Source organism: Mauremys mutica, chromosome 16 (genome assembly GCF_020497125.1).
Source record: "Mauremys mutica isolate MM-2020 ecotype Southern chromosome 16, ASM2049712v1, whole genome shotgun sequence".
NCBI classification, from domain to species: Eukaryota; Metazoa; Chordata; order Testudines; family Geoemydidae; genus Mauremys; species Mauremys mutica.
Genome location: NC_059087.1, coordinates 7,342,312 through 7,367,084, shown reverse-complemented (window position 1 = coordinate 7,367,084; position 24,773 = coordinate 7,342,312). Strand labels below are relative to the sequence as shown.

Genomic DNA, 24,773 nt, shown 5'->3' with positions numbered 1-24,773 from the left:
ATCTCCCCTTGTTACTGTGGCCTTTACTTAGTGCATCTGAAAATGTGACATGGTAGAAAACAGGAAACAATAGGTACCTTTAAGAGAATCGTCAATAACTGCCTGACCCACTGAGTGACACAAACTCCCTGTAACTGAAAGCCACAAATTACACCACAAGACAAAAGAAACCATTGTCACCCAGGAGACATGGAGCCTGCACTTCCAACCCCTTTTGCTTTCCTGTACTCCACCCCACCCTCAACACGAGTGCACTAAAAGGCCCCACATGGCAGTGGCTATCCCTGTGCCCAAAGACAGCAGCTACATAGCTCCCTCCAGGGTCTCCCTTCTAAGCACTGCTTCAAGTCCCGCAAAGCTGAATTCTTCATGTACTGCAGCCCACCTTTCCCTTCATTTGGGCCAAAGAAGACATTAGTTTGTAAGTAGGGCATAAAATTCAGGCTGCACAGTGGTTCCAAGAAGCAGGAAGGGAGAACTGAACCCAGCTCACCAGCATACTTCGCACTCAGGAAATCTAGCGATTAGTGTCTCTCCTGCATGACATGATGCTTTTCATACCGTCTTGTCTTCCCTCCCCTCCTCCCCCCACCCCAGTAAATAAGGGATCCCACCAGGAAACCTAACCAGACTCTCCCACATGGTAGGAGGCATGCACACCTCCTGCTGGGCAGGATGTGCAAGATCAGTAACATTTACCATTACCAGGACAGTGGGCCATCCAGGACATTGTTTTCAACAGACATTAATTCTGTTTCCTATCATACTGCACAAGTCAGGAACAGAGCAGCTAGAGCCACCGTAACCAGCTTTTCCTATAGAAGACAGCCGAGCTTTCTTCTAAATCTGATTAAAACAAAGCACCACTTACAGCAAGACCATTAATAATTAAGAGGTTCCACACCTCATAGCTTCTGAAGGCTGCTCATTGCATACACTAGCGTCTCCTTGTATCCCTTCATTCCACTCCACAAGTTCCCTGTCTGCCACCCTCCCATTCCACTCTATTTCAGGAATTCCCTGCAACTCTCCCCTTCACCCCTCCTTCATGCCTGGGGCTGTGTCCCTCCTGTCCCCTGAAGCCAAGGTCTCTGTGTGGGTTCCACATGCCCCTCTCCCCCCATACCAGAGTCCCTCAATCCCCCACCCCCCGCCAGGGGTTTTGTGTATCCCTATTCCCTCTCCCGCCCAGACCAAGGTCCTACAATCTCCCCCAACCCCAGGGCCTGTGTGCATGCCTCCCCTTCCCTCCCCCATTATTATTTGTCTGGAAAATTAGTCATTCAAACTGTCAACATGTTAAACTCATTTGGGAGGACTGGCAGAGATAAGATTGTGGTATTGTCATATTGGAAAGGGATACGGGTGCTATCAACAAGTTGTTTGATTACAGACAAATGCAGAGGTGCTGGAAGCTGTGGCTGTGCTAACAGGATGGCAGGAGATCCATGTGTCCCCCATTTTCTCCCTTTTGGTGTTCCCCAAAATCAATAGCCACTAACGCCTAGAACATTCTGTGCAATTTTGGAACTGATCAAATGTGGCATTCAAAAGTTATCACATAATAGACAGAGAAATGCCATCAAGTTGAGAGTGTGGCCTGATAAGTTTGGCCAATTATTCATTAGTATGGTATACACACAAGGCACTTAAGAGCACTTAAAAGATGAGATCCCTGCCCTGAAGAGCTAATGATCTATCTCAGACAGACAAAAACAAAACGGGGATAACAAGAGAAAGCCTGTATTTTCTGGGTGTGCGTAGGCTGACCCCCATATTTTGTAAAGCAACTGCAGAGTCAGACTTTCTGGACACACACACCCACAGCTCAGATTGGAAATTAATAAGTAGTGGTACTTTCCCAAGCACTGCCACCAATCCAAACTCCACCCACACGTGATGCCAAAATAAAATGCTGCTCACAGTGGATTGTGCGAATCTTCACAGTATGATTATTCCTCTTCTTGTGTGCTGTGACTAGTAAGGAAATAGTCATTTAAATGTAGACCGTAAGACAGGGGTAGGCAACCTATGGCACAGGTGCCGAAGGCAGCACGTGAGCTGATTTTCAGTGGCACTCACACTGCCCAGGTCCTGGCCACCGGTCCGGGGGGCTCTACATTTTAATTTAAATGAAGCTTCTTAAACATTTTAAAAGCCTTGTTTACTTTACATACAACAATAGTTTAGTTATATATTATAGACTTATAGAAAGAGACCTTCTAAAAATGTTAAAATGTATTACTGGCATGCGAAACCTTAAATTAGAGTGAACAAATGAAGATTCGGCACAGCACTTCTGAAAGATTGCCAATCCCTGCCGTAAGATATTGGTGTTAACCAGACAGAGGAACTGGAGAAGTTCATGCCTCTCAAGGTATGTCAACACAGCAAAGAAAAACCTGTGGCTGGCTTGTGCCAGCCAACTTGGGCTGTGGGGCTGTTTCATTGCTGTGTTGACTTCCCAGCTCAGGCCAGCTGCAGGTTTTTCTTTGCTGTGTATACCCCAGCGCTATAAATTCAGGCTGCCTGTAGACCTCAGCACCACAGCTTATACTTGATATACATTTAAAAGGTTCCCATTGAGCTTTAAGAACCAAATAAGTCCTTTTAAAAAAAAGAAATGTGCCTAAAATAGCAGTCCCGAGGGAATGTGCCAAATTGCCAAATTGCAGCAAACCAGCCCATTCTACCCTGGCAAATACTGATCATAAGGGCCTTTTGGTACCTGTCAAAGTGCAGCACACATCTTTATCTTTGTGACAATAGTATCTGTTTGAAATATTGATGGTTATTTCTGCCGGCTCTGTAATACTGCAAGTTCTGTGAGCTTTATATAATATGGTGTTTGAGATTAATGCATTAATCTGAGAACAAATCGTACAATCGTAGGACTGGAAGGGACCTCAAGAGGTCATCTAATCCCATGGCAGGACTAAGTATTTCTAGATCATCCTTGACAGGTGTTTGTCTAACTTACTCTTAAAGAACTCCAATGATGAAGATTCTACAACCTCCCTGGGCAATTTATTCCAGTGTTTAACCCCCTTGACAGTTACAAAACTTTTCCTAAGGTCCAACCAAAACTGCCCTTGCTGCATTTTAAGTCCATTGCTTCTTGTCCTCTCCTCAGAGGTTTAGAAAACAATTTTTCTCCCTCCTCCATGTAACTACCTTTTATATACCTGAAAACTGTTATGTCCCCTCTCATTCTTCTCTTCTCCAGTCTAAACAAACCCAATTTTTCAATCTTCCCTCATAGGTCATGTTTTCTAGACCTTTAAACATTTTTGTTGCTTTTCTCTGGACTTTATCCAATGTGTCCACAGCTTTCCAGAAATGTTACCCAGAACTGGACACAATACTCCAGGTGAGGCCTAGTCAGAGTGGAGTAGAGTGGAAGAATTACTTCTCGTGTCTTACTTACAACACTCCTGCAATAGGGCTGCCAGGCGTCCAGGTTTTGACTGGAACACCCAGTTAACAAGGGACCCTGGCGGCTCTGATCAGCACTGCTAACCGGGCTGCTAAAACTCCAGTCGGGAGCACAGCGGGGCTAACACAGGCTCCCTGCCTGCCCTGGCTCTGCACAGCTCCTGGAAGCAGTCACCATGTCTGGCTCCTAGGCACAGTGGTGGCCACAGGAGCTCCATGCGCTGCCCCCACCTTAAGTGCCGGCTCCACAGTTCCATTGGCCAGGAACCGCAGCCAATAGGAATTGCAAGGGTGGCACCTACGGGCACGGGCAGTGCACACAGCCCCCTGACCCCTCTGCCTAGGAAACGGATATGCCAGCTGCTTCTGGGAGTCACCTGAGGTAAGCGCTGCCCAGCTAGAGCCCACACCCCAAACCGCCTCCCGCACCCCAACCTCCTGCCCCAGCCCGGAGCCCCCTCCTGCACCCAAACTCCTTCCCAGAGCCCACACCCCGCACCTCTCCCTCACCCCAACCCCTGTCCCAGCCTTGAGCCCCTCGCACACCCTGAACCCCTCCTTTCTGGCCCCTCCCCGGAGCTCACACGCCCAGCTGAAGCCCTCAACTCCTCCCGCACCCCAAACCTGTGCCCCAGCTCAGTGAAAGTGAGTGAGTGTGGGGGAGAGCAAGTGACGGAGGGAGGGGGGATGGAGTGAGCGGGAGACAGGACCTTGGGGAAGGGGCGGTTTTGTGCGATTAGAAAGTTGGCAATCCTATCCTGCTAATATATGCCAGAATGATGTTTGCTTTTTTTGCAACAGTGTTACACTGTTCACTCATGTTTGAAATGCTTTGTCATCTAATGGGTGTGGAAAGAACTTTTGCCTATCAGCCTAATAGTCTTTTATTTAGAATAATTATAGTCATATAACTGATTTTCATACCAAAAGCAATTCATAAACAATATAGAGAGAGCATCATCAGAAATACAGCATGCTGAATATAGTGTCAGCCTGTATTCCAGGATCACCAGTTCCACTATCCATTAACAGCCCCTCCACACAGTGGACAAATTTCTGCCTCTAGAGGCACACCCCAGTTCATAATTAGATTCTAGTTCAGCAAAACATTTAATCACATGCTTAAATCTATCCCTATTCAGCAAAGGGATGAATATATTGGGATATACTGATGAAACATAGCCTAAAAGAGGAGGAATAAAACTGACCCTGATACAGGGTATGAAATCAGACCAGCATCTTATTTTAATGGATAGGTGAATTATTTGTATGGGAGACACCATCTTTTTTTAACAAAAGACAGCAGTGATTTATTCTATAATAACTAAGGTCAATTATTAAGTAAAGGGGAAATTTTCTAAAGCACAAAGTGCAGTTGTGGGTCCCTAACCCTTAGAAAATCTTCCCCCAGCACAAAATCTATTAAAAATTATTTTTCTCAACAGTTTTTAGAAACATCTGTCACTATTTCACCACACCCATAACTGTGAATGGTGCTAGGGTCTCTATTACTACTACCTGGCAAATAGTCCTGCCAGTCTAATGATATAGGGCCCGATCCTGCAAATATTTACTCATGTAAGTAATCCTTATTCAGTTAGCTAGTCCCATTCACTTCAATGGGACTACTTCATAGAAATAAGGGTTTGCAGGATCAGACTCACAGTTTAACACAGAAGGTGAAGCTCGGGATATGAAAACAAACACAACCAGGAGAGTTTCAGAATACTCATAAGGCAAATTACTATTTATTCCATCTTTTGGGGGAGATTTAACAGTGGCTTAATATTTCAACTGTTTGTAAACTAAGTTTTTTTCCTCCTTCATGGAAAACGTTTAGTTTTTGGTGACAAATAGAAAACCCAAGTCAGAAATGCTGCTGTAATGCCTCATGGGAGTTGTAGTGCAGATGCCTTTTGCTCCCATTCATTTCCATAGGACAGGCTCTCTAGTCAACTACATCTCCCATGATGTTCCACAGTCTCCCCTCTTGGTGAAGGGTGGGTTACATCAAGGCAGTTTCATGGCCATCGTGCATTATAGGAGACGAAATCCAGCTTGGAGGTCAGCCCATCTCACACTGACCATGCTCCCTTCCCCCTATGCTGGGCTAAAGGGGCTGATTGGCGCAGGCACCGGCTATGATGGCTCTGTGCTCACTGAGGATTCCCCTATGCCAGGTGGATCTCCAGCTAGGATCTACAAGCAGTTTTTGCCCTCGTCACATCACTTGAGTAGTGCAAAAAGAGGAGAGTGGGGCAAAGAATCTGGCCCATAATATTTATACATTTCTTATACACCTCTACCCCGATATAACGTGACCAGATATAACATGAATTCGGATATAACACGGTAAAGCAGTGCTCCAAGGGGGCGGGGCTGAGAACTCCGGTGGATCAAAGCAAGTTCGATATAACGTGGTAAGATTTTTTGGCTCCCGAGGACAGCGTTATATTGGGGTAGAGGTGTACTACTAAAACACAGTCCTTACTCTCATAAAAGCTCTGAAAATCTCTTGCTTTATTGCAAAGCATTCATTCATATTCTGAATTGTCTCTCCTGGGGCTCAAACTCTGTCATCACACTGCCAAGATGGCAGAGTCCTTCTTGGTTAATTACTCAGGTTTATTATTCAGAAAATCTTCTTCAAAAAATTGTCAGGGATTTGTTTTGTTTTAAATGTGGGTGTCAGTGCTGATGGAAGGTGCCAAACAGATAACCTTGGAAATCGAATTCCCCCATGTATCCACAAAAGGGGCAGCAGCAGCACACCCTTCCTATGCTGTCTACCCTGACCTGCAGGGGACACCTCTACGGCACAAGAGTAGTCAATGTATATGTCCATACAACCCAGGGGCCTCTCTGCTGAAAATGTGACCAATGCAGGCAGATCGTGCCAATATTTGGTAGTGTTTTCTGTGATGTGAACACCTGTTCACTAGAAGCTGGACTGAGACCTCCTAAACTCATTTAATATAAGCCACAGAACAGGCATCACATTGTAACGACGTTCAAACTCTATTAACCTGGCCTGAATTTAAATCAGTGAGAAAGAGAATGAAAGACACTTTACCACTCAGCTATTCAGTCCCCCACCTACTTGTATCTTATTATTCTTTTAAATTAGAGGTGGTGTTTAGAAAATCTTTTATATTTTATTTTAGTTCTTCTCTAATATGGCTGTCCAACTACTGCAGTTTGCTAGGTTCTCTCTCAGATATTAGTCATTTATTTATGGACAAATAATAACCTCACTATATAGAATTTTTAAAAAAAATTAATGGTACAAATCCAAGTGAAAGCCAGAGAGGTCTCCAAATGCATTTTAATAACTGAACGAGCATAGCAGATGGAGCATTCTCTAACTCCACTCCCAGCACAGAACTTTACACACAGTAGCCAAGACAGATATTTGTGTCTGGTGATACCATCTGTGTCTGCAAAACCACAGTCACTGTTATTGGAGTGCTTTCTGTTTGTAAGGATCATTCTAAGGGTGGGTATAGCATACAGCAAGCTCCCAGTATTATGAGCACACTTAAGAACAGGTCCTATTTCTAGACTCCAGAAGTCAGGAATGCACAGGATATAAACACCAGTGTTTTTCTAAAATTAAGAAGCAGCATCACACAGATAACAGCACTGACATGGATTGTTCAGTCCTCATCATCTTGCACCTCAACTACTGTAATCCATTCCTGTAGGGTCCTGATGACAGTCACACTGACCCCCATCATGCCACTTCAAAAAGCTGCTGCTAGTTCGTCACTGCAATTACATCACTTCACCTTTGTGACCCTCCATAGGGTTCCCATCTGCACCTCCACCCTGTTTGTCTGTTTTGTCTGTCTGCTGCACCGTATCTGGCATGTAGACTGAGACTCTCCTGGGCACAGACTGTCTTTTTTATTTCTTATCTGTACAATCTCAATGGGGCCCTGAACCTTGGTCAGATTTTTGGCCACTACTATAATACAATTAAATGTAAGGGTGGCATGATCTAATGGTTAGAGTAGGAGACCAGGAGACAGAGTGTCTGGATTTTATTTTATCTTCTGCCACTCACTCACTGTGTGGCCTTAGTCAAGTCCCTTAACATTTTCAAACCTAAGTGCTTGAACTTAGAAACCAAATCCATATTTAGGCACCTAAACAAACTGTTTCATTTTATGAAAGTGCAGAGCATCTTCAACGTCCACCAAAGTCAATGGGATTGAGGGTGCTAAGCACCTTGCAGGATTGGGCTTGTGAAGAATGCTTGGATAATAACCTTTCCTAGCCCTTGGGCTTTCACCTTGCCAAGTGTTTAATGTCATTATGTAGTGAAATAAAAAGAAAGAACCCCACTAACTATAAAGGGTTTTGGATCAGGCCCTAATTGTCCAGTATGGAATTATAGCATGGAAGCATATGGTACAGAGTCAGTGGTAGAGACAGGGTACCATATGAGATAGATCCATGTTCTGACCCACATGGGAATTCTTATATTCTAATGAAAATTCTCCCATGCAACTTTTCTGATAAAAGATTTTTAAATTTAATTTAAGGGGGGAAATGTATTAAGCATTTTCCCCAGAGAAAACAATCCCCCAGTCTTCATACAGAACCCAACAGTAATATTCTTATTTCTGGCAGCTGAAACCCCACATACTTCACCACCTTATTTTGCAGCCAACACAACAACAAAAACAAAATAATTCTTAACAGAATTTAAATGATAAAAATCAAATAATAGCAAAACCAAATAGTTCCTGACTATAGATTCCAAGGTTCATGGGTATTTACAGTGATTCTCTTTAGCTATTTCTGCCATCAGAAATAATCACAAGAACCTGGATGGAAAAGTTCCACTGTACTCATCTGAATTGAGATCTACAGCTCCTCAAATCAAGAGGACACGATCAGTGAAAACTTCACACAGGTAAGAGAAAGTTGATTCACCACCAAATAACGACTGCATAATATCAAATGAAGTTCATTAACCCTAAGAGTGCTGTAGCAGATATGTATATACGTCTTCAGCACCCAAAGGATACCTGCAGATTTGTGTTATCATTATACTGAAGAGCATTTATAGAATGTCTTCCATCTCCAAAGCACTTTGCAAACATTAATTTATTCCTCTGCAAGGTAGGTAAATATTATTCTGATTTTTCAAATGGGGAAAGAGAGGTAGAGAGAGGGTAAAGCCAAAGAATGGGATTTTCAATGGAGTCAAGGGGATTTAGACACGTTTCCAACTTAAAACATTTTAAATGGGGAAAGAATCTAAATCCCTTACACTGCTTTGAAAATCTCAACCAGTTTTCAAACTTGAATGCCTAAAGTTAGGAACTGAAATACATCAAATGTGAGTCTCCTCTGCTTGGCACATTTGAAAATTGGGACATTTAATTAAATGCCTAAATGAGATTTTTAGATGCCTAACTTTAGGCACTACAGTTAAGAATTTGGTCCTAAGTGATTTGCAAAGCCCCATGGATTGCTTTAATATCAGAGCTGGGATTAGAACTCAGTAATTCCTGGCTGTCAGTACCATGTTTTACATAGTGCAGAAGTTGGTCCAATAAAAGATATTATCTCACCCACCTTGTCTCTCTAGTACCATGTTTAACATTTAGAACATGCCTCTAAAACAGAAGTACACAGTCAATACAAAACCTACTTTAAAAGGTCAGCACTATGTAATATTCATTCACTCTAAGGGTTACTAGCTGTTTCTGTTATTAACACATCATGTGTGTTTTGAGGCCACAAATAAAATGGGTACTCACCTTCTTGTAACTGTTGTTCTTCGAGAGGTGTTGTTCGTGTCCATTCCAATCAGGTGTGAGTGCTCGCACGTGCACGTTGGCCAGATGTTTTTTCCCCTAGCATCATCTGTTGGGTTGGCCTGGGTGCCCCCTGGAGTCGCACCCTCGTGGCGCCTAATATATAGCCCTGCCGACCCGCCACTCCTTCAGTTCCTTTTTGCCGGCTATTCCGACAGAGGAGTAGGAGGGTATTGGAATGGACATGAACAACACATCTCAAAGAACAACAGTTACGAGAAGGTGAATAACTGTTTTTTCTCCTTCGAGTGCTTGTTCATGTTGATTCCAATCAGGTGATTAGGAGGTGGATTCAGAGCTGTCCACTGACTGGAGTACTGCTCTACAAAGGCCACATCATCTCTGGCCTGCCTAGTAATTGCATAGTGTGAGGCAAAAGGGTGTATTGATGACCACGTCGCTGCCCTGCAGATTTCCTGGGTGGGGACTTGAGCCAGGAAAGCTGTTGATGAAGCTTGCGCCCTTGTAGAGTGCCCCGTCATTGGGGGCACTGGGATCCCTGCTAGATTGTAGCACTCGGTAATGCAGGTCAGAATCCATGACGAAATGTGCTGTGTCGAAACAGGCTGGCCCTTTATCCTGTCCGATACTGCGACAAAGAGCTGTACTGACTTCCTGAATGGTTTTGTCCTCTCAATGTAAAAGGCCAGCGCTCTGCAGACATAGAGAGTGTGGAGCCTCTGCTCTGCTACTTGCATGAGGCTTGGGGTAGAAAACTGGGAGGAAAATGTCCTGGTTGATGTGGAACTGTGATACCACCTTCAGGAGGAAGGCCGGATAGGGCCTGAGCTGAACCTTGTCCTTAAAAAACATGGTATAGGGCGGCTCGGACGTTAGAGCCCTGAGCTCAGACACCATCGCGGCTGAAGTTATTACCAGCAGGAACACGACCTTGTAGGAAAGGTAGAGCAGTGAGCATGTTGCTAGAGGCTCAAAGGGATGCCCCATGAGCCTAGGGAGGACCAAGTTAAGGTCCCAAGCAGGAACCAGTTGGCAGACGTTCGGGTACAATCTGTCGAGGCCCTTCAGGAAGCGACTGACCAGGAGGTTAGCGAAAACCGAGCAGCCGTGTGCCCCTGGATGGAAAGCCGAGATGGCAGTTAGGTGTACTCTTATAGAAGACAAGGAGACCTTCCTGCTTTAGGTGGAAGAGATATTCCAAAATCTGGGGCACTGAGGCTAGCACCAGGGAAAAGTCACGTTGAGCTGACCAGATTGAAAATCTCTTCCACTTGGCCAGGTACATGGCCCTAGTGGACGGTTTCCTACTGCCCAGGAGAACCTGTCTGACTTATTCTGAACAGGAATGCTCAAATGGATTCAGCCATGGAGCCTCTATGCTGTGAGATGTAGTGACTGCAGGTTCGGGTGCAGGAGCCGCCTGTGATCCTGCATGAGAAGGTCCGGGAAGAGCAGCAAGGTAATCGGGGCTCCCACTGACATGTCTAGGAGAGACGTGTACCAATGCTAGCAGGGCCAGGCTGGTGTTATGAGAATGACCCGAGCCTGGTCTCTGCGGACCTTGTGCAGTACCTTGTGGACAAGCGGTATGGGTGGGAAGGCGTATAGAAGCAGACCCCCCCAGTAGAGGAGGAACGCATCCACTGTGGAGCCTGGACTGTGATTCTGGAAGGAGCAGAACTGCTGACACTACCTGTTGCGTCGTGTGGCAAAGAGGTCAATCAGGGGACAGCCCCACCTCTGGAAGACCAAGGATGCAACGTCTGGGCGAAGGGACCACTCGTGGCTGTGAAAAGACCTGCTGAGGCAGTCCGCCAGCTCGTCCTGGACCCCTGGAAGGTACGACACCTGTAGATCAACTGAGTGCTCTATACAAAAGTCCCATACCCTGAGGGCTTCCTGGCACAGGGGAGAGGAGCGTGCACCTCCCGTTCGTTGATATACAACATCACGGTCATATTGTCCGTCATGACCGATACACATCGACCCGCTAAATACGGGCGGAATGACTGACACGCTAGACATACCGCCCTGAGTTCCCTGACATTGATATGAAGACGGAGATCTGTCTGTGACCAGAGGCCCTGAGTCCTGTGGTCCCCTAGATGAGCTCCCCATCCCAAATCTGACGAGTCCGTCACTAGTGCTAGGGATGGTTGTGGGGCAGCGAAGGGAACTCCTGCACACACCTGCTGAGCGTCTGTTCACCACAGGAGTGAGTCAAGGATGGGGTGAGGCAGGGTCACGATCCTGTCCAAGCTGTCCCTGGCAGGTCTGTACACTGACGCAAGCCACAACTGAAGCGGTCAAAGCCTGAGTCTGGCATGCTGAACCACGCACGTACAGGCCGCCATGTGGCTGAGAAGTTTGAGACAATTTCTCGTGGTGGTGGTGGTGGTGAACTGCCTGAGACCTTGGATCATGGCGTTGAGGGCCTGGAATCTCTCCTACGAGAGGAATGCTCTGGCTTGGGTTGAGTCCAGAACCGCCCCTATGAACTCTATTCTCTGGACTGGGGACAGAGTCAATTTCGCCTCGATCAGTATCAGGCCCAGATTCTCAAAGGTGTCTCTGATGAATGCCACCTGAGCCCTGGATCGGCCTTTGATCAGCCAGTCGTCGAGGTATGGGAACACCTGACCTGATGTCGCCGCAGAAAGGCGGTGACGACCGCCGTGCACTTGGTAAAGACTCGAGGTGCTGCTGACAGGCTGAAAGGGAGAACAGTAAATTGGTAATGGAAACCATTGACCACAAACCTGAGGAACTTTCTGTGGTTGTGCGCGATTGCTATGTGAAAATATATGTCCTTCAAGTCGTGGGCGGCACACCAGTCTGCTGGATCCAGTGAAGGGATAATGGAAGTCAGGGAGACCATGCAGAACCTGAGTTTCCTCACGAACTTGCTGAGGTCGCGCAGGTCCAGGATAGGCCTGAGGCGCCTTTGGCCTTCGGTATTAGGAAACAGCATGAATAGAAACCCTCGCCCCTGTGCTCCAGGGGAACCTCCTCCACCGCCCCCAGTGCTAGGAGCAATTGCACCTCCTGAATGAGAAGTTGCTTGTGAGAAGGGTCCCTGAACAGAGATAGGGAAGGGGGGTGAAAGGGCAGGAGGGCACAGAATTTGATGGAGTATCTCCTCTCTACCGTGTGAGGCACCCAGCGGTCCGAAGTTATATGGGACCATGCACAGTAGAAAGGGGATATTCGTGAGGAAAAGGTAAGGCAGGGTAGATCCAGTCTCTGGTCTGGTGTGCCGTCCTCGACTGCAACTTCAAAAGGCCAGTTTATGGCCAGAGGGCGGTTTGGGCTGGCCTTGATTAGCGGAGGGATGTTCCTTCTCCTAACACTCCAGTTCCTCCACCTAGAATTGTCCTGGCGGTTCTGCTTCTGGAACCTTTGAGGAGGTTGTGGGCGGATGGGATCTGTGTCCTCTACCACCTCCTCGACCTTGGGCAGCCCTGAGGAGCAACTGCTGTAGGACTCTGTTATCCTCTAATGCAGGAGCTATGGTCATCCCTGCCAACGCTTCGTCCAGCGACGAGGAGGAGGAAGCGTGTTCCAGTAGTGGAAACTCCCTACCGTCTGCCCTGGAGGGGTCACGTGACTCCTGGGGCAGCGTTGGAGAAGGTGGTGCTGATGACGGTGCCAGGGCCATAGGCATCATAGCCAACATCGGCATCAGTCTCACTGGAGGGAACTGCATCAGCACACTCACAGAAGCTGTCGGGGTCAGGGGGCCCGGTCCTGACATCGGCACGGGGCCAAAGGTGCCTGCATCGAGGTTGACATTGACAACAGTGCAGGTGTGGGAGACGGGTGTGTCGAAGTCACAAAGACCGGTGTCGAAGTTGGACCGAGCACGGTGCCAGAGGGCAGATGCACAGCGGAAGATGGCACAAAAGTGGAAGAGGCCACTGAAGATGTCGCTGAGCGTGTGCCCTGGGTTCCGCCCTGGCCCTTGTGATAAGCCCAGGGAGTCCAGAAGGGCTAATGAGGCAGATTCTGTCACTGCAGAGGCCATAACTGATGCTCCCTTCAGTCTCTGCCCGACCTCACTCTAGGACTTCTGCTCCTACTTGAGCAATAGGAGTCAGGCTCCAACTCCAAGGTCTCAGACACTAAAGACCACGGAGGAGCTGATCCTCAGTGCCTCGAACATCAAGAGTTCAGGGAGCAGTAAGGCTCTCTGTTGGAGCGTGTAGGCACCGACGGACAAGGCGAAGGGGAATGCCTCAACATCATAGCCGGCTTTCCCTTAGAGTGCACCAGAGGACGGGGCTCCGACAGCGCTGAGAGTTCCTCCCTGGCAGGCAAGATTGCCGTCAGGTGGAGAAGATCTCTAGCGGCCTGGTATGTTTCTGGCATGGACGGGAGCTGCAGCTGCTGCGTAAGTGCCGGTGAGTGAGGTGGGGCTGGACTCGACTGCCTCACCCGCACAGGAGTCAACATGGCCCCGGACGAAGATGCCGAGGAGTGGCCTGCCTGGGGTCACACATCTTGAGGCTTAGCCAGAGGACAATAGTCGTACGGCTTTTTCTTCTTTTGAGGCACCGTCGAGTGGGAGCGGTGCCTACTATCAGATGGGCCCCTGAGGAGCCGTCGTGGTGCTGAGAGTCCCTAGAGGAGTCCTTCAGCACCAAGTCACCGACAACACCGGCACACTCCACGTCGAGTACAACGCCGTACGGGTTGGGTCTCTCAAGCCCGGGCTGGTGTAGGGCTGCCTCCATGAGGATCACCTTCAGCTGCTGTTTCCTTTATGTGTTCTCGGGTGGAACTCACGGCAGATCTTACAACGATCTTTCTGATGGGTCTCCCCAAGGCACCGAAGACACGACGTGTGCAGGTCACTCTTCGCATGCGCTTGGCGCAAGCCACACACTTCTTGAAGCCCAGGGACCACAGCATGCCATGGCACTGGGGCCGGAGTGGGGGGAGGGGGAGGAACCCCAACTACTATACTATACTAAACTATTAACTGGAGTACTACTAACTAACTAACTATATACACGAAATAGAGAAGAAAACTTGCTGAGCAAGAGCCCAGGGAAGTTCCAGCCACCATCACTAGCGGTAAGAAGGAACTGAAGGGGTGGCGGGTCGGCAGGGCTATATATTAGGTGCCATGAGGGCACGACTCGAGGCTGACCCGACGGATGCTGCTAGGGGAAAAATCTTCTGGCCAACATGCACGCACACACACATGATTGGAATCAACATGAACAAGCACTCGAAGAAGAACTTTTTTCCCCCACCATTACATGAAAAACAGTTTCAAGGGAAACATTCAAACTGTGGTAAACTATCAAATATTGGGGTGAAAGATTCATTCCAGTCACTCATCAGAAATTTCCTGAATTTTTCTCTATTTTGGCTAGTTACCACACACCCCAGCTCCCCTCCTCTTAGTGACATAATGATAATAGGCAGTGATGCCATAAGTTTATCCACAGAATAGGTATAAGACAGGCAGAGACAGCACAAGCTTCTCCTATACTACCTCTCAAATATGCCTCAACTAGGACCTCTGAAGTGATAAAGTTCAGTCTCTGTAGCCTATTATATCCTTGACTTCTCCGTTGAGAATGCCTGCAAAAAAGTCAATTAGCATAGAATCACAGAATATCAGGGTTGGAAGGGAGCTCAGGAGGTCATCTAGTACAACCCCCTGCTCAGGCAGATTTTTGCCCCAGATCCCTAAATGGCCCCCTCAAGGATTAAACTCACAACCCTGGGTTTAGTAGGCTAACGCTCAAACCACTGAGCTATCCCTCCCTTCTAGCCATAAAATTTTGTTTACCACTCTTCCCCTTTTGGAGTAATTCCTGAATTTGAAGGGAACAGGTCAAATATTTATTCTGTTTGGCAGCCAGAGATTTTCATAGCTCAATTAGCTGCAAAATACAGCAATCACTTAAATAAGAATGCTTAGGCTTCTTTAAAACTTTGATGTTTGAAATACAGTATTTTGTGCAGCAAAACTCATGCCTAAGTAACTACTGTGCTTACAGATTTGTATTGGCCATGCTTATAAGTTAATGCAGGTCTCAACCCAAAGGCGTATTTCCATTCAGCACATTTTCCCCCTCTTAATGTCTCAGCAGAGTTGCAGCCATCACTATATAGTCTAGAAATGTGTACTCTGATAGGTTTGCTATGACTTTATTAATAAAACATTGCCCCTTGGATCTACACTCTCCAGATCTAAGTTCTAATTGTGCATAGGACCATGTTAAGACAAATGCTGGAAGCTTGTTGGAAATTTTATGAGTTTACTGGATACCTGCATACGATACCAAATGATCAAACATTCTAGACAGAAAAAGTTATCCAGAAGGGTACACTTACTATACTCAACAACAAAAGCGTTCAGCAAAAGCCATGCTAATAATATCACAGCATTTTATAAAGCATGAGTGATTTGTGGTCAACTAAAGTGATGGAGTTTTCAATGGAGACACCTACCCATTAGGAAATGGACGGAGATGCTCAAGCTCATTTCACCAAACAGCCCTCAGTTTGTTACAACTTTTGGCCATTAATCACCTGGGATGGTTTTGAACCATCAGCCTAGAGGTGAAAGGCTCAGTTCTTCCCTCTGATCTGTTTGCTGTCCTAAGAAGTGATTTATTACACAATTCTTTTACCAATAGGATCCAATATTCCAGATCAGAGCTAGCCTGCTGTTCTCAGGGCAGGACAAGTGGCTATTCTTGTCTAAAATATTAAAGGAAAAATTCAAGGTTTTTAAAATATTTATTATGTGCATTTAGTGAATCCCAAACTTTACATTGAGCATTTGATGTAGTATTTTAGAATGAAAGACAGAATGTACCCACAGTTATAAAACCAATGACAAGCCTTAAGAACATGAATGATCCATTATAAAGTTCTCAAATGCAAAATCGATCTCCTTAAAAGCTGAAGACCACTAATGTTACGTGGATCAAGCAGATTAGTCAAGCTAGCATCCATCCCTGCTCACTGAACAAATCAATACCTCCTCAGCTATCAGCATGTGAGCTCAAACAGGAATTAACCAGGGAGGTCAAGATTAGAACTTTTTAGAAACGAAAAGAAACTTACTTTTTCACTTTTGGGTACTTCATCTCTGCAATAACATTCGTGGCATCTGTCTGCCTCTCCTTCAAATGCTGCGGCCACATATTATCCACCCAATCGACTAAGTCCACCTAAAATCCCCACCAGAACCAATGGTTAGTTAGTAAACATGTGGTGGGATGTACTCCCAGCAGTCAGAGCTGGAACAGTGATTGGCAACAATGGTAGATTGGCAGTTTGCATATGCTCAGAGATGGTGAAATCTTCCTTAATAAAAACTCACTGTTTCAATCAGAAACCCAAACCTGTGAGGGGTTGAGCACTCTAACTCCCCATTAAATCCTACAAACATTCAAATCAAAGAGAGTTATGCCACTGAATTAAAGGGGCACAGATTCTGACTCAATGGCACTTGAGTGCACTTCCAGGATTGGGACACTGCTGGTGTGGGATCACCACAGTGCTGGTATTCAATAGCATACGTATAGATTGTATCACAGAAATTGTGATCATGCACATCAAAACCACAATTTAAAAAAAATGGAATTATTCTGATATTGCATGTTTTCAAGGAACATTACCCTGGTGATCTGGCCAAACTCCACCATGAGTAATTACATTACTGCCTACCTAACATTTCCTTGGATAATACTTGGATACAGAATTCTTCAAAGTTCTTGTCTCAAGGCCAAATATTTTCAGAAATGTGGGCAACAGCAAATATTGGGAGCTGAGCAAAACAGAGTGAGAGGGAATTGGGTACAGATGAAGGGAAGGATATGGAGAGTCGAGATAGAGATAGCTTTGTGGGCTATTGAAATAACTGCTCCTTTGAGTGCCATAGGGATTTGAACCCATGTTCAAATCCCAGCATGGCATGTGAAGCAGGGATAAATCTATTGTTCATTGTTCTCTGACCTGTGTTATGCAGAAGCAGGGGTGGCTCTAGCAATTGCGCCGCCCCAAGCAGGGCGGCACGCTGCGGGGGGCGCTCTGGCGGTCGCCGGTCCCGTGGCTCCAGTGGACCTCCTGCAGACGTGCCTGCGGAGGGTCCGCTGGTCCCGCGGCTCCGGTGGAGCATTCGCAGGCACGCCTGCGGGAGGTCCACCCGAGCCGCGGGACCAGCGGACCCTCCGCAGGCATGCCTGCGGCAGGTCCACCGGAGCCGCCGGACACCCAGACCCTCCGCAGGCATGCCTGCGGCAGGTCCACCGGAACCGCCGGACAACCAGCCTCTCCGCGGGCATGCCTGGGGCAGGTCCACCGGAGCCGCCTGCTGCCCTCCAGGCGGCAGGCCGCCCCAAGCGCGCGCTTGGCGCGCTGGGGTCTAGAGCCGGCCCTGTGCAGAAGGTCAGACTAGATAATCGTAATGGCCCATCAGACCTTGAACTCTATTAAATGGGTGGGACACACAAACCAGGTTTTGAAAAAAGGAGGACAAAAGAGGGTCAAGCACAAGACAGAGGCTGTAGTGCAGCATTTGACCACAGTGGAGCAGAAGACAACTCAGGGAAAGAAGGCAATATGGAAAAGAATTTGCAACTCAAAACTGTCATTCTTATCATCCTAAGAGGATCAATAAGCCTCAGAGGACTTTGCAAGACCTAACTGAGACACAGGTCACAAAATGACACAGGTTCAACTCTGAAGCCATCCAGCGCTGCTGTAATGGGGGCTAGAGAGGCCAACCCAGAGGAGCCATGTCCTCTCAACCCCAGTAAAGGTCATCACTGCATTCAGCATCCTCACCAGTTGGTCCTTTCAAAAGACCTTCAAGGATGCTACTGGTACGAGCCAGTTCTCTGCCTCTGTGTTCCTAGAGGACTTCCACAATGGTATGATCTGCAGGATTAGCTTCCCAATAGAGAGGCAGACCTAACACCCAATTTTGCAAGAATTGTATGTGCTAGTAAACTTCCCATCTCTACCAGGTATTGTGGATAGCATACACAACCCTCAGAGGGAGCCAACTGGAGATAATTCAGCCCACAGAAATACCAAACATACCACTTCCATGAATACCATGGCCATATGTGACACAGAATTGGTGTTCACAGATAGTGGCTAGATAGCTGAGATCCTGAACAATTCCTGCATCCGGCTATTGCTATCCATGGCATTCACCTGATTTGCACTCTGAACCCACAGCCTCTGTTTTACGTGGTCAGAGAGCATACTGGAGCTCTCACACAACCCTCATCCTCCATGGAATTAATTCTATAATTATGGTGTCAATTAGGGCATGTGTACACAGCATTTTGGGGTGACCCTCTCAGCCCGGATTGGCGGCAGACTTGAGTTAAGAGGGCTCATGCCAATGCTCTAAAAATAACTGTATAAACAGTGCTTTGAAATTTCAGCTTGGGCCAGAGTGCAGACTCTGAAGCCCACCCCCTTCCCTAGGTTTCAGTTCTGCTGTCAACAACAACAGCAATTTGCCTGGGTAAAGACAGATGTCCTAAGTACTGGAGTTGATGGAAGTTGCAGCTATTTGAGCTAGGGCTGTTGATTAATCTCAGTTAACTCACACCATTAACTAAAAAAAAGAAGTAGGACTGAGTGGACTTGCAGGCTCTAAAGTTTTACATTCTTTTATTTTTGAATGCAGTTTTTTTGTACATAATTCTACATTTGCAAGTTCAGCTTTCATGATAAAGAGACTGCACTACAGTACTTGTATGAGGTGAATTGAAATACTATTTATTTTGTTTTCTTACAGTGCAAATACTTGTAATCGAAAATAAATATGAAGTGAGCACTATACACTTCATATTCTGTGTTGTAATTGAAATCAATATATTTGAAAATGTAGAAAACATCCACAAATATTTAAATAAATGGTATTCTATTATTAACAGTATGATTAATCGCAAGTAATTTTTGTAATCGCTTGACAGCCCTAATTTGAGCATCTCCCTGGATCGGGCCCCGCGTAAGGGCTGTGGGATTTGTGTCCTATATATACAGAGTGTGCAATATTGTAAAGCAGCTGGGTGACTGTGAAGAGGTTAAAAATAAACAACAAAATGACAGGACCCCTTACCACATTGGGGCGCTTGACAATGTTCTCCAGCTTTGTATGACTGAACTCCAGGCTGATGACATTGTAGAGTTTCTCACGTTCAGCCTCCGGTGTTTCATAGTATCTCACAAACTGAGACATGCTCATCTCAATGCCCTTTTGCGTGTTCACATCCATCACATCCACAATCCGACGGCTTCCTGCAAACATACAGATCACTTTGAAAACATTTATTTTGTTTTATTTTGAATTCTTAAGCCAGGGCAACCACAACTTGAGGCTCCTGGGGAATCCCAGTGAAGCTGGAAACAGGGGAGAGGAACCCAAATCATCCCACCCTCTGGTCTTAGCACAAAGTGAGACAGCAGAGAGGAAGGGCACCAGCCTGGGACTTGGAATACCAGGTTTCAAGTCCCTGCTCCACCACAGACTTTCTGTGTGATTTCTGTGCCTAAGTTCCCCATTTGTAAATTGGGGACAATATTACCTCCCTACCTCACGGAGGTTGTTGTGAGGAAAAATACATCAAAAATTGTGGAGCTCAGATACTATGGTAATGGGGGCCACATAAGTAGCTAAGATAGATAGATCGTTCTCTACATTTCTAAACATCCAAAATGCCTTTGCTACAGTGTGGTCAAAATTGTTCACAAAGAGAAAAATGCCATGTATGAGCCTGACTCTGTGAGGTCCTGAGCATCACCTCTGGGATTCTGAATGCTCTGAAAAATTCTTACTTGACCTCTCGGGGGAGGAGGTTGAGGACACTAAGCACTTTCTAGGATTGGGCCTTCTATTTGGCTCACTGGATACAAGCTTATTTTCGGTTCCTCAAGTGGCATATGCACAAGTCCCATTAGCTCCAGAATACTGAACAGCAGTTTCAGCAGTCTTTGGTTTCATACAGTCCTCTTTGGCCACTAGGAGGTTTCATCTCTCCCAGAAGTTATGAGAGTCTAATTAGCAGTTCATTTGTGTTTGAGGGAGAGTGAACCCAAGAGAGACATGCCTCATTTCCAAGAAAGAAGGACAGAAAATAAATTCATCACTTTCCAAAAAACACCTTCCAATACAGTTTCCATATCTGAAGAAATAATTCTAAATAAAATGCATTAAAAATTCTAAATGAAAGGTTTGCAAATGCCATCAGAGAGACTCATTAATAACTACAGCACCAGGCCCATTGTGTGCTTGGGAGCAATATTTCAGCAAGAATGACAGTTTGGATTGTATGACTTTAATAAAAACATCCTTTGGTGTTGATACCATTGATAGACATGATGATGATTCTGGAAAGGAACACGAGTCCATAAAGTTTCATAACCACAGAGCAAGATTTATAGCATGTATATCTGGGTCAGTCCCAGTAGCCCTGCAGTTACTGCTCTTTGCTAGCATGTTGAGTGACCAAGATTCAATTCCTTGGTCTGGTCTCAGGAATCCAAGTTCTAGTGTTACTGCCTTTGGTGGGGGGGGACAGGAGGGAAGTTAGTGTCATTTAGTCTCTATCATGTGCATAAGTGTGTAAATTATTTAATATTTCCCTATTTAAAATAATTTGTATATAATCAAATTTCACTTAAAAAAAATTAGTGTGGATTTAGTGCTAGTGAAGGTGTTGGCAAGCACATCTAGCAGCTCTCCATTGTTGCATGCAACTGGCAAGCTGATCATGCCAACTACATCCTCCATATGCACTCTGACTCCAAGTAGACATAAGATATTGGATCTCCCAGGCCTGTGGCGAGAAAAGGCTGTGCAAGCACAGCTACGGACATCTGTGAGCAGATTGCCTGGAGGATGCAAGAGAAGGGGTATGACGCGGACCAGTGGCAGTGCCGCACGAAAGTGAAGGAACTGCATCAGGCATATCAGAAGGCCAGAGAGGCCAAAAGTTGATCTGGTACCAAGCCGCAAACCTGCTGCTTTTACAAAGATCTGCATGACATACTTGGCGGAGACCCCACAACCACCTTGCAAACCACCCTGGATGCATCCCAGGATCCCGAGCCAAAAGTCCCTGGCATGAACAGCAAGGAGAGGAGGTAGTGGAGAATGGGGGACATGCAATCTTTCTAGCTATGCCATGAGCCAGGACCCATCTGAGATTCCACCAGAGTCCAATCAATTCCAGCAGTTGAACATGGGTAAGCCCAATGCAGGGGAAGGAACCTCAGGTAAGTGTGTAATTGTAGTTCCCACTATAATGACATCCTGATGGCAACCCCAACAAAAGAGGACACAGCTATCAACTTTTCATTAATTTACTTGAACTAGAAGAGGTAGCAGTACAACAAAGAGAGGTAACATTGTTTACTTTTCACCTCCCTGTAGAGTTAGACAAGGGGGGCAATTGTGGAGCCGTTTGTTTGTGGAGCCATGCAAAGACGTTTGTACACAGGGATGTCCATTGAATCCTCCTGAGAGATCTCTATGAAAGTCTTGCAGAGGTACTCTGCAGTCCTCTCCCAAAGGTTTTTAGGGATGGCAGCCTTATTTCTTCCTCCATGATAGGGCTCTTTCCCACACCAGTCAGCACTAACTTCAGCAGGTGACATTACAGTAAACTGGTTAGCAGCATATGGGCACAGGCAGCTTTGGAACGTCAGCAGCAGCAGTGCTCTCTGTGCCTTTGTTACCCTCAGGAGTAAATATCAGCTAAAATCGCCACTGCCTTTGGAAAATGGTGCCATTATTCAGTGCCATTGCCCTAAACTCATAGTTTCATGCAACCAAGCAGTTCCCTCCTCCTTTCCCTCACCACTGGTAGACCACAATCACCCTGGCTGGTGCTGTGAGTGGCACAAGCACTCTGAAGCAGCAGTGTCAATAAGCATGTCTTGTTGAAAACTTTAGGGGAGCAAGGGAAGGGAGTTCGGAATCTTAACTTTCACTTTCCATTGCGACTATATTGACAATGTGATTATATCAGGGGCGGGCAAACTTTTTGGCCTGAGGGCCGCATCGTGTTTCGTAAATTGTATGGTGGGCCGGTTAGGGGAGATGGTCGTGGCCTGGCCCCCACTTCCTATCTGCCCCCCCCCAGGACTCCTGCCCCATCCAACCACCTCTTCTCCCTGTCCCCTGATGGCCCCCACAGGACCCCTGCCCCTGACTGCCCTCTGCCACCCCATCCAACCCCCTCTCTCCTTCCTGACTGCCCCCTGGGGCCCCTGCCCCCATTAAACCCCCTGTTCCCCCCCCAACCATCATCCACACCCCCGCCCGCTGACCACCACCCTGAACTCTCCTGCCCTCTATCCCACCCCCCGCTCCCTGTCCCCTTACCACACTGCCTGGAGCCCCACCCGGCTGGAGCCAGGCCACGCTGTTGCTGCCACCGCCACCACACAGCACAGAGCACCGGGTCTGGCCAGGCTCTGCAGCAGCGCTGCCCCAGGAGCTCACAGCCCCGCCGCCCAGAGCATTGCGCCGGTGGCGGAGCGAGCGAGCTGAGGCTGCGGGGGTGGAGGGACAGCAGGGGAGGAGCCAGGGGCTAGCCTCCCGGGCCAGGAGCTCAGGGGCCAGGCAGGATGGTCCCATGGGCTGGATGTGGCCCGCGGACCGTAGTTTGCCCACCCCTGGACTATATCGACTTCTGTGTGTTTTATCTGCAGCTGCTGCAACCTTGAGGGTTCCCCCTCCACACCCACACCCGAGCCAGATAAGGAGAAAAAAAGATGATTTGGGATGACATGTTCAGCTGGATCTTGCAAGGCAGTACTGCATCAGACCGTGAGCAAGGGGCCTGGAAGGTGAACACTGCAGACAGCCTGGAGAAGGAAAGAGCAAACAGGAGTCCCAGCAGGAAAAGAGGAAGATGCACGAGAACATAATGTGGCTTCTCCAGCAGCAACATAGAAGCTGCAAACTCTTGTGAACCTATAGGGTCAACAATCTCGGGCTTGCCTACCTTTGCAGTTCATGGAGAACTCAATTACAGCACCACCCTCAACATTCCACATCCCAACCCCTGCTACCACTCCACTCCAGAGGACATTACAGACAACCACAGCTTCACATACGCCGACTTGTGAAAGCTACAGTTGCTGTATGTGTGGGTAAAATGGATATGAATTTTCTTTCCCCTTGTCAGGTTCTGTTCCATTCAATGTTTTAAGTTTTTTAATCTATTTGCTTTTAACTTGCACAGATTTTTCTTTTCATTGGTTTTGTTACTGAATAAAATTCTATTATTTGGAAAATAATTCATCTTTATTAGTTCATAACATATGCTACAAAGTGCCTAGCAGTTCTGAAAGCATCCACTGACTTGTTACCGTATAGTGTGACGCAACTCACAGTATCAGTGGCAAACCCAGTGCAATGATTACAAATGTACAGCAAGCACCGCAGAATAGGTGCACTGACCGTGTTATAGTCATACATGTACACCAAGCAATACACAATTCCTAACAGGCCCCAAAACAGCAGGGCCAGGTAGAGCATGGTACACCACAATACATTTCTGTGACTCGCTGTTAAAGTGCTTTTTCAAAGCCTCCCTGAGCTGCATAGCTCTGTGCTGAACAATTCTAATAGCCCTTGTGTCTGCCTGTTCAAACTCAGCAGACAGCTGCTCCAGCTCCACCCTGGCAGCAACTTTTCCCCTTTTGCTTCACAGATATTATGCAGTACAGAGCTGGCAGCTATAACCATTGGGATGTTTTTTTCACTAAGATCCAATCTTGTGAGTAAAAAATGACAGGGTCCCTTCAATCTACTAAAAACACATTCTGCACCTGCTGAGCCAGTAGCTGAATCTTTCCTTGGTGCTGTCGAGATGGCTGGCATATGGCTTCATGAGCAAGGGGTAGCCTGGGTACCCCAAAATAACTATTGGCATTTCAACATCACCAATGGTAATTCACCAGTTGGGAAAGAAAGTCCCTGCTTGCAACTTTCTGAACAGTCCTGTGTTCTTAAAGATGTGAGCATCATGCACTTTCTGAGACCAGCCAACATTGATGTCAGCGAAGCATTCCCAGTGACCCACCAAAGCTTGCATAATCAGAGAAAAATAGCTCTGTCAGGGGCGGCTCTAGGTATTTTGCCGCCCCAAGAACAGCAGGCAGACTGCCTTCGGTGGCTTGCCTGCGGGAGGTCCCCGGTCCCACGGATTCGGCGGCACGCCTGCAGGAGGTCCGCTGAAGCCACAGGACCAGCGGACCCTCCACAGGCATGCTGCTGAAGGCAACCTGCCTGCCACCCTCGTGGTGACCGGCAGAGCGCCGCCCCATGGCTTGCCGCCCCAGGCACGCACTTGGCGTGCTGGTGCCTGGAGCCTCCCCTGCTTTCTGTTGATGTACTCTGTGGCAAAGAGCAATGGTGACAAAATGAGGACATGCATGCCATCTACTGCTCCATCACATTTTGGGAACCCCACTGTTGCAAATCCATCCATTATGTCCTGCACATTGCCGAAGGTCACAGTCCTGCATAACACGAGATTACTGGCC

At 47.0% G+C, this 24,773-nt stretch overlaps 1 protein-coding gene and 1 long non-coding RNA gene across 3 annotated transcripts in view; one reads left to right on the top strand and one right to left on the bottom strand.

Annotated features, from left to right (window-relative positions):
* Positions 1-24,773, bottom strand: part of KDM2B (lysine demethylase 2B) — a 164,654-nt gene that overhangs the window by 102,879 nt on the left and 37,002 nt on the right. For both annotated transcript variants that reach the window (XM_044989671.1, XM_044989670.1), the window contains exons 5-6: positions 19,336-19,514; positions 16,317-16,423 (exon numbers count right to left, since the gene is read on the bottom strand). In XM_044989671.1, the coding sequence (XP_044845606.1) occupies positions 16,317-16,423; positions 19,336-19,514 (286 nt within the window). The remainder of the gene's footprint in view (positions 1-16,316; positions 16,424-19,335; positions 19,515-24,773) is intronic.
* Positions 3,744-23,395, top strand: LOC123350872. The gene is made up of 3 exons (XR_006573871.1): positions 3,744-3,817; positions 8,252-8,356; positions 22,932-23,395. It is a non-coding gene; the product is annotated as an uncharacterized LOC123350872 (long non-coding RNA).